At 46.3% G+C, this 10,637-nt stretch overlaps 1 protein-coding gene across 4 annotated transcripts in view; it reads right to left on the bottom strand.

The window, feature by feature from the left end:
- RAD52 (RAD52 homolog, DNA repair protein) overlaps positions 1-10,637 on the bottom strand; it is an 88,766-nt gene that overhangs the window by 16,551 nt on the left and 61,578 nt on the right. For 3 of the 4 annotated variants that reach the window (XM_025401997.1, XM_025401996.1, XM_025401998.1), the window contains exons 2-5: positions 4,759-4,860; positions 2,850-2,951; positions 1,355-1,448; positions 1,130-1,197 (exon numbers count right to left, since the gene is read on the bottom strand). In XM_025401997.1, the coding sequence (XP_025257782.1) occupies positions 1,130-1,197; positions 1,355-1,448; positions 2,850-2,951; positions 4,759-4,842 (348 nt within the window). In that variant the 5' untranslated portion in view covers positions 4,843-4,860. The remainder of the gene's footprint in view (positions 1-1,129; positions 1,198-1,354; positions 1,449-2,849; positions 2,952-4,758; positions 4,861-10,637) is intronic. The other variant, XM_025401999.1, reaches the window with a different exon arrangement.

Raw genomic sequence — 10,637 nt, 5'->3', positions numbered from 1 at the left:
CCGGGGTTCACGCCATTCTCCGGCCTCAGCCTCCCGAGTAGCTGGGACTAGAGGCGCCCGCCACCTCGCCTGGCTATTTTTTGTATTTCTTAGTAGAGACGGGGTTTCACCGTGTTAGCCAGGATGGTCTCGATCTCCTGACCTCGTGATCCGCCCATCTCGGCCTCCCAAAGTGCTGGGATTACAGGCTTGAGCCACCGCGCCCGGCAACTTTTCTTTTTTTTCACCCAGGAGTTCAGTGGCACAATCACAGCTCATCACAGCCTCGACTTCCCGGGCTCAGGTGATCCTCCCACCTCTGCCTCCTGAGGAGCTAGGACTACAAGCATGCGCCACCACACCCAGCTAATTTTTTGTATTTTTAGGAGAGACGGGCTTTCACCATGTTGCCCAGGCTGGTCTCAGATCCCCAGGCTCAAGCAATCCTTCCACCTGAGCCTCCCAAAGTGCTGGGATTACAGGAATGAGCCACCTCGCCCAGCCAAACTTTCAACCATAAATATGTATTAGGATAAAAACCAGTAGGAAAACGGAAAGGAAATGTAAGTTCAGATAAAGAAAGAACCATGTAAAATTTCTAAGATTAAAAAAAAAGCCTGTTCATTGTATTTCTTCAAATAAACGATAGATCTAACCCTCTATAGTATTTAGAGTCCACTGGAATATTTAACAAAGATCTAACAGATTTACGATAAGTCCTCACTTAACATCTTAAATAACTGTAACTTTAAGCAAAACAACTTCTTAACAAAACCCAATTTTTGTTTTTATCTGTAACAAAGGACCTGCTTTGCCTAAAGTTGAGTTTCCAAAAACTTATCAGTGATGGTAAAATTATTGTATTTTAGAACGTCAGATTTTACCACATGCCAAAAAATACACCCTTTGCAACAATTTTTATATGTGGTGAAGACTTTTAAGTGTCAACTTGAAAATGTGCAAGAGAACACTTTTTCCATTCTTTTAGGGAGACAGGAGCAACAGTATTTGAATCCCACCATTCTGGGGAACACTGGCTGGGACACAACTCTGTAGCCTGGGTCCCTGTCCAGCTACCCACCTCCCTACCTGCTCACCTTCTCCTACCACCCACTGATCCCTCCGCGCAGGTCTACTCCATCCTCCTCACCTTCAACTGGACCCTCACAAACGCACAGACTCCCACGTAGAACTTGCCATTGTTGAGGTCAACAAAATCTAGGAGTGGGAAAGAGAGCAAGTTGAAGAGGACACTGATCGCTGTGCCACAGCCACTCTTCCTGCTGACACTAAGTCCACCTACCTCACCTCCTCACTCACAGCACCCTTTCACCAGGGCTGGACAATGCACAAGTCCCCGCTGCTGCAGACTCACCCACATTCTGCTGCGTGATGGAGTGTGCCCAGCCATTGTAACCAAACATCTCATTGGCCAGATTAATTACTCGATGACCCTCAATGTAACACACCTAGAAAACAAGTTTTTAAGGAAAAGCTGTGTTAATTCCTTACCACACTTCAATGTGAATCAAAATTTACATAATTTATTCCTCATCTACTTTTTTGGATAAACTGCCCTTAAACATTCTACTCGGGAGGCTGAGGTGGGAGGATCGCTTGAGCCCAGGTGCTCAAGGCCGCAGTGAGCTATGATCACGCCACTGCACTGCAGCCTAAGCGACACAGTGAGACCCAGTCTCTCAAAAAAAAATTATTTTTCAAGAAAATTCTCAATGAATTTATTTCAAAAATCTTCTAGATGGTGCCTGCGAGAACTAACGGTCTGTTAGGAGGAGGAACTCACCCAGCAGTTGCTAAAATTCAGTTTGCAAAAAGTATAAATCTCGGTTTGACATATTTTATGGAAGACCAAAAATATTCACAGAAGTTAAAATTAGAAGCAAATGATACGCAATTATTATGTGTCAATCATAAGTTCTTTAAAAAGCGTTTAATTTAGGCCGGGCACGGTGGCTCAAGCCTGTAATCCCAGCACTTTGGGAGGCCGAGACGGGCGGATCACGAGGTCAGGAGATCGAGACCATCCTGGTTAACACGGTGAAACCCCGTCTCTACTAAAAAATACAAAAAACTAGCCAGCCGGGGTGGCGGACGCCTGTAGTCCCAGCTACTCGGGAGGCGGAGGCAGGAGAATGGCCTGAACCCGGGAGGCGGAGCTTGCAGTGAGCTGAGATCCGGCCACTGCACTCCAGCCTGGGTGACAGCGCGAGACTCCGTCTCAAAAAAAAAAAAAAAAAAAGCGTTTAATTAAAAAAAAAAAAAAAAACAGAAGCAAATGGCAAAAGGAACATTTTTTATTAATGGTGTAAAGGCTGGGCATGGTGGCCCACACCTGTAATCCCAGCACTGTGAGAGGCTGAGGTGGGAGGATCACTTGAGCCCAGCAGTTCGAGACCAGCCTGGGCAACATGGCGAGATGTCGTCTCTACAGAAAATTTAAAAATTAACCAGGCATGGTGGCATGTGCCTGTAGTCCCAGCTAGTCAGCAAGCTGAGGCAGAAGGACCGCTTGAGTCTGGGGGAGGCTGCAGTGAGCCGAGATGACACCACTGGTCGGACTCCAGCCTGGGTGACAGCAAGACCCTGTCTTTAAAAATTAAAAAAAAAAAAAAGATGTAAAAAATCCTAAGACGAAATCCTAAGACGGCAGTTACGCAAGTGTCAAGACCATGCCTGGGCCCCTTCAGATGAGAATGAAGTCGGGAACCCATCCCCTCCCAGCAACACTGGGAGGCCTCCAGGAACTTAACAGGAGCCTTCCGAATCCCTGAGGACCCAGAGAGGGAACTGGCAAGACCATGTGAGTCTGTCTGTGGATGCCTGCTTTCCAGGCACAGGAGCTCTCCTACCTTCTGGCCGCCTCCAGCCATGCGGCTACTTATGTATTCTGGGCCCAGCCTCTGCCTCAGGGCCTTCTGGATGGCCTGGTACTCCTCTGCTGTGTACTGGCACTGCAACCCCAAAAAAGAAAATTCCATTCACACTTCACCATTCCTCACATCACTGAGTCTCCAGCTTTTTGACCTCAGGACCCCTTTACGCTCTTAAAAAAACCCCCAGAACCTTTGTTTCTGTGGGTTATATTTATGCTATTAGAAATGAAAACTGAGAAACTTTTAAGGCATGCATGCCATCAGGCACCACAGCAGTGACGTCGCATCTCACTCACGCAGTCTCTGAACACTCCACCGTTCACCCACGAGAGAATGAGTGTGAAAGAGGCAAACAGTATTATCATGAAGATAAGTCTGACCCTCCGGACTCTGAATCTGGGTCCCAGGATTACATTTTGAGAACTGCTGCCTTAGCTGCTGCTACCATCCTTATAAAAGTTTCTGAAGCTTAGGAAGCGACAGTGTCCTGCCTCCAGAGCTGCAAATGACGCCAGCACAGGAAGCGCGTACGGAAAGGGCACGGATAGGAAGACCTGCTTCCATTTGCGCTTTCCAGAGATTGACACCTGCTCCAATGCAGCAATCTCCCGTCCTGCACAAACGGAAACACACGACTGCTTGCTGATTTGGGTTTTGTCCCCCTTGCCCTATTTGGATGAAACAAATACTCACAACTCTCTGGTAAAAACAAAGATGGAGTTTGGGTGGACAAAGCAAGAAACTTTTCTATGCACACAATGTCCCTACAAGGAATACAACCCCCAGGAACTTTCCACGCCTCCAAGAAAGACAAGGAGCCAGGCGCGGTGGCTCATGCCTGTAATCTCAGCATTTAGGAGGCCGAGGCGGGTGGATCACGAGGTCAGGAGTTCAAGACCACCCTGGCCAACATGGTGAAACCACATCTCTACTAAAAATACAAAAAATTAATCCCAGGCATGGTGGCTCATGCCTGTCATCCGAACACTTTGGGAGGCCGAGGCAGGCGGATCACCTGAGGTCTGGAGTTTGAGACCAGCCTGGCCAACGTGGTGAAACCCCATCTCTACTAAAAATACAAAAATTAGCTGGGCATGGTGGCGCATGCCTGTAATCCCAGCTACCTGGGAGGCTGAGGCAGGAGAATTGATTGAATCCAGGGGGTGGAGGCTGCAATGAGCTGAGATCGCACCACTGCACTGCAGCCTGGGTGAAAAAGCAAGACTCAGCCTCGAAAAAAAAGAAATAGAACTGGGTGGCATGCATATAGGGGCAATGGGAAATAGGGAGATTTTCACATAGTTTCATTTTGAATTTGATGTTATACAAATGTTATCTACCTCCCCAAAAAAATAAATTTAAATCTAAATCTAATCCCCAGTACTATCAGTCTTTTGATAGCTAACGTTCCAAAATGCCCTCCAGAGTTCACAAAAGACCCCCAAAAAACGCATCTAAAGGAAAAACCAGTAACAACAAATAGCTCCCACATGTACTCTGTAAATGTACTGTGTGCTACCCACACATGTACTATGTAAACGTACTGTGTGCTACCCACACATGTACTCTGTAAACGTACTATGTACTATTCACACATGTACTATGTAAACGTACTATGTACTATTCACACATGTACTCTGTAAACGTACTGTGTGCTACCCACACATGTACCATGTAAACGTACTGTGTACTATTCACACATGTACCATGTAAACGTACTATGTACTATTCACACATGTACTATGTAAACGTACTGTGTGCTACCCACACATGTACTCTGTAAACGTACTATGTACTATTCACACATGTACTACGCCGCTCTACAAACTGCCGTGCCCTAACTTTACTCAACCTCAACCTTCCCAGGCATGAAGGAACCAGTTACCTGTCCAAAGCACAACACCGCGCGGCTGCCTGCAGCAGGATGGCTTTCACGTCCTCCAAGAATTGCTTCCTCAGTCCCAGACATCTTGACTCCGGCTGACCTCTATAGAAATAAAAGGGGGAGGGTGGGAAACAACAACAACTCTCAAAGAATGTTTAAAGTAAAAGGTAAGAGCCTCTACGGAAAAATCACATCCTTATTGGCCGGGCGCGGTGGCTCAAGCCTGTGATCCCAGCACTTTGGGAGGCCGAGGCGGGCGGATCACGAGGTCAGGAGATGGAGACCATCCTGGCTAACATGGCGAAACCCCGTCTCTACTAAAAATACAAAAAAATTAGCCGGGCGTGGTGGCGGGCGCCTGTAGTCCCAGCTACTCAGGAGGTTGAGGCAAACAATTGCTTGAACTTGGGAGGCGGAGCTTGCAGTGAGCTGGCGACAGAGCGAGACTCCATTTCAGGAAAAAAAAAAAAAGAATCCATATGCAATATCCTAGGAGTTATTTATAAACTTCTAAGCACTGCTCCAACCCAGAGCAGAGCTCCTCAGCGGCCAGCTATGGTCTCTCAAGCTGCTGGAGATTCTTTAAGGTCTGCTTCTACCTTTCTGTTAACATGTTTGCTATTGTGTTGCTGTTTTTTTTTTTTTTTTTTTGAGACGGAGTCTTGCTCTGTCGCCCAGGCCGGAGTGCAATGGCCGGATCTCAGCTCACTGCAAGCTCCGCCTCCCGGGTTCACACCATTCTCCTGCCTCAGCCTCCCGAGTAGCTGGGACCACAGATGCTGCCACCACGCCCGGCTAATTCTTTGTATTTTTAGTAGAGACGGGGTTTCACCATGTTAGCCAGGATGGTCTCGATCTCCTGACCTCGTGATCCGCCCGCCTCGGCCTCCCAAAGTGCTGGGATTACAGGCGTGAGCCACCGCGCCCGGCCAGTGGTGGTGCTATTAAAGGTGATTTTTACCATAAGAACATATTATATTTATAACTATAAAATCAGGCCACGCCTGTAATCCCAGCACTTTGGGAGGCCTAGGCGGGTGGATCACCTGAGGTCAGGAGTTCGAGACCAGCCTGGTCAACACAGTGAAACCTCATCCCTACTAAAAATACAAAAATTATCCTGGCGTGGTGATGCACCCCTGTAATCCCAGCTACTAGGGAGGCTGAGGCAGAATCGCTTGAACCCAGGAGGCGGAGGTCACAGTGAGCCAAGATCACGCCACAGCACTCCAGCCTGGGCAACAGAATGAGACTCCATACTCCATCTCAAAAAAAATTATACTAATAAATAAAGAGCAACTTGTTCTACTTTTACAAATAACTTAAAACACTCAGCCAGGTCGGGTACGGTGGCTCACGTCCGTAATCCCAGAACTTTGGGAGGCTGAAGTGGGCAGATCACCTGAGGTCAGGAGTTGAAGACCAGCCTGGTCAACACGATGAAACCCCGTCTGTACTAAAAATATAAAAATTAGCCAGACACAGTGGCACGTGCCTGTAGTACCAGCTACTCGGGGGGCTGAGGCTGGAGAATCGCTTGAACCCGGGAGGTGGAGGTTGCAGTGAACCGAGATCACGCCACTGCATTCCAGCCTGGGCGATGGAGCAAGACTCTTTCTCAAAAAAAAAAAAATTCAGCCTTTTATTGAAGGACAATCTTGCCTTTGTCCATAATGTAAACATGAAATATCTTTTGCCTTTTTTGCTCTTTTACTTTGAAAAAGATGCCCTACTGTTCTGCTTTCCTTCCTAGAACTGTCTACAATGGTTTTCCCGTTATAAAAGCAAAAAAAAAAAAAATTGAGAGACAGGGTCTTGCTCTGTTACCCAGCTGGAATGCAGTGGTGTAATCATAGCTTAAGGTAACCTTGACCTCCAGGGCTCAGGTGATCCTCCCTCTGCAGCCTCCCGAGTAGAAAGGACTACAGGTGAGTCTATCATGCCTGGCTAATTGTTGTAAATTTTTTTTTAGAGATGACTGGCTCACTCTGTTGCCCAGGTTGGTCTTGAACTCCCGGGCTCAAGCAATCCTCTTGCCTTGGCCTCACAAAATGCTGAGATTAAAGGCATGAGCCACCGTGCCCAGTCTCCGTTATAAAATTAAAATATCTTTACTGTAGAAAGCTTTAAACACATATCAGAGAATATGGAAGTAAAATTCAGCTGGATCTCACCAAGAGATAGCTGTTGTCTTTTTGTATATGTGATTGTGTTTGTGTTTTTCATATGTGCATATTTGTTAAACAAAGGTAGAATCCAAACGCATTAGGCATATCTTACGCAGCACCTCAAATCTTCTTCGCCTTGTGTGTCCTTGAGGCCCTTGGTCACTTTTTCCACCCAAGCTGTCACTGGGCTGATCAAACATGTCTGGGTTATGACCAACTGCCCACAGGTACAACCCCATGGTCCCTTACCTCCTGCTCACACTGGCTGCCTATCACTTCCCACCCTTGGATTGCCCCTTGCCTTGGAGGTGTGAGGGGCTGTGGGACCTACCTGGTACCCACACATGCACAGCCCAGAAGTCTGCGGGAATTAATCTGCCATGAAGCAAACCTTCTTCCAATGAGATACAGAAGCTGAGCGGTCCGTCCATCCTTCCTTCAGATGGATTGCCCCAGAATGCAGTTATTTATACATCCTCCTGGGAAACGGCTTTAGGAGAACAAGCAACCAACCATACTTGCACCAAGGGTGCCCAACTTCAAAACGCACCCTTGAACTGACTTAATCTTCCTTCTCCCTTCACTCATCTTTCCCCTACCTCTGCTTCCTGAAAGTACACTTCTTGAAAAAACAATAGCACATATGCTCTTGCCTCAAGCTGTAGGTTCTCTAGGTTCTAGGGTACAGGTACAGCAGACACTACGAATGCTCTATTAATCATCCTTCAGCTTTTTGTTTTGTTTTGTTTTGAGACAGTCTCGCTCTGTCGCCCAGGCTGGAGTGCAGTGGCGCAATCTAGGCTCACTGCAACCTCCACCTCCCAGATTCAAGCAATTCTTCTACCTCAGCCTCCTGAATAGCTGGGATTACAGGTGTACACCACCACACCTGGCTAAGTTTTGTATTTTTAGTAGAGATGGGGTTTCGTCATGTTGACCAGGCTGCTCTCGAACTTCTGACCTCAGGTGATCCACCCACCTCAGCCTCCCAAAGTGCTGGGATTACAGGTGTGAGCCACCATGCCCGGCCATCCCTTCAGCTCTTACCACAATAGTGCACCCTAGTCTGACTTCCAAATGCCATCTGCATCTTGTTACCTGAGAGCTTTCTTTAGTATCTAGACTACTTTGCATCTGTTTATGGCAAGCTGGAAGCACCAGAAAATTGAACCACCCGGGCAGCAGCCCTCAAATGATGCCTGACTGGTGTTGAAATACCCTCAAGTTCTCACCCCTCTGTGGGACACCACCAAGCTGCGAGCTTCCCCAGTGGAATTAGGGTGGGTTGCTACCAGTGGCAACAGGCTTGATAACTCACCCTTAGTTGTCAAGCTTTCCTTTCCTGTCTCCCTTCCCCCTCTACTGTGTAAAGGACTAATCTCCAAATAAACTACTTGGGAATAAAAAGGAGGGTGGCAAAAGATACCTTTACAATGTAGAAAGCTGGGAGTTACCACCTTAATCATTAAGTAATCGAACTTAACATCACCAATTATAGTCACATCATGTGCTTCCTGATGGATGCACTAAGAAGGTCACATCACTTAGGTAGTATTTCTACCAATCTAATCACGAGGAAATAATCAAACAAGTTGAAATCTATAAAGCAATTGGCCTGGACTCTCCAAAGCATCACTGTCTCAAAAAGCAAAACAAAATAGAAGGGCTGGTGAACTCTTCTATATTAAAAGAAGTTTAAGGCCAGATGTGGTGGCCCACGCCTGTAATCGCAGCACTTTGGGAGGCCAAGGCGGGTGGATCATCTGAGCTCAGTAGGTCAAGACCAGCCTAGCCAAAATGGTAAAAATCCCGTCTCTACTAAAAATATAAAAATTAGCTGGGCATGGTGGCGCACACCTGTAGTCCCAGCGACTCGTGAGGCTGAGGCAGGAGAATCACTTGAACCCAGCAGGTGGAGGCTACAGTGAGCCAAGATCGTGCCACTGAACTCCAGTCTGGGTAACAGAGCAAGACTCCATCTCAGCAAATAAATAAATAAATAAAGGCTTAAGAGACATGAAAACTAAATGCACTGTGTAATCTTCAAAGAAACTTTGGATCAGGGATAAAGAAAAGCCACAAAGAATATTATTAGGACAATGGGGGAAATCTGATGATGAATATGAGACTGCAGCCACAACCTCCTGGGCTTTGTACAAACTTTCTGGGTTTGTATTTTTAATCTCTACTAAAAATACAAAAATTAGCTGGGTGTGGTGGCAGGTGCCTCTAGTCCCAGCTACTTAGGAGGCTGATATAGGAGAATCACTTGAATCCAGGAAGCGGAGGTAGCAGTGAGTGGAGATTGCGCCACTGCACTCCAGCCTGGCGATAGAGTGGGACTCAGCCTCAAATAAAAAAAAAAAAAAAAAAAAAAAGAAAAAAGAAAGGGTACCCTCTGAAAACTGTGCTGTGAAAGACACAACAGAAAATTTAAAAGCCAAAGGACATACAACCGTCTCCCCCACAAAAAAGCCTTCCAGTAGAATTAGAAGCCATACTTTACTACACCTACAAAAGATTAGCAACTACTCTTGAAGTAGGAATCTCAAAAATTATCCTGAATGATTATCACTCCTGCTCACAAAATGCAAACTTCGAGGAAAAAAAGACTGAAAAGATTGAAAGAACCCCAGGTTCCTGTGGGCTAATACCAAAATGTCTAACTCACATATAACTGAAGTCCCAGAAGAAGTGAAAGAGAATGGAACAGAAGAAATATTTTTAAAACTAATAGCTCCAAATTTTCCAAACTGGCTGACAGACATAAATTTACAGATTTAAGAAGCTCTGCAAATCTCAAGGATAAATCTAAGGATAAATACAAATAAAATGATGCCTAGATACACCACAGGCAAACTGCTAAAAAACAAACATAAAGAGAAAATCTTGAAAGCAGGCAGAGAGTAGTAACACATTTCATACGGAGTAATGAATGATGCAAATGACGGCTCCATTTTACAATAAAGGTAAGAAACATCTAGAAATAAATTTAACAAAATATGTGTATGACTTCTGAACTGAAAACTATCAAACAGAATTAAAAAGAAAATTTTTTTTTGAGACGGAGTTTTGCTCTTGTTGCCCAGGCTGGAGTGCAATGGCGTGATCTCAGCTCACTGCAACCTCTGCCTCCGGGGTTCAAGCGATTCTCCTGCCTCAGCCTCCCGAGTAGCTGGGATTACAGGCGCCGCCACCACACCCAGCTAATTTTGTATTTTTCGTAGAGAAGGGGTTTCTCCATGTTGCTCAGGCTGGTCTTGAACTCCCGACCTCAGGTGATCCGCCTGCCTCGGCCTCCCAAAGTGCTGGGATTACAGGTGTGAGCCACCACACCTGGCCCGAAATTTTTAATTTTATTATTATTATTTTTTGAGACAGAGTTTTGCTCTTGCTGCCCAGTCTGGAGTGCAATGGCAGTATCTCGGCTCACTGCAACCTCCGCCTCCTGAGCAAGTTGAAGCGATTCTGCTGCCTCAGCCTCCCAACTAGCTGGGACTACAGGCGCCTGCCACCACACCTGGCTAAGTTTTGCATTTTTAGTACAGACGGGGTTTCACCATGTTGGCCGGCTGGTCTCGAACTGACCTCAGTTGATCCGCCCGTCTCAGGCTCCCAAAGTGCTGGTATTACAGGCGTGAGCCACCGCGCCCAGCCTAAAAATAAATTTTAAAAGGCCCAAATAAGAAGGAAAATGCACCAAGTTCATAT

The sequence above is a fragment of the Theropithecus gelada genome, chromosome 11, assembly GCF_003255815.1.
Source record: "Theropithecus gelada isolate Dixy chromosome 11, Tgel_1.0, whole genome shotgun sequence".
NCBI lineage: Eukaryota > Metazoa > Chordata > Mammalia > Primates > Cercopithecidae > Theropithecus > Theropithecus gelada.
The sequence above is the reverse complement of the archived record's forward strand: the minus strand, read 5'-3'. Positions and strand labels throughout refer to the sequence as shown.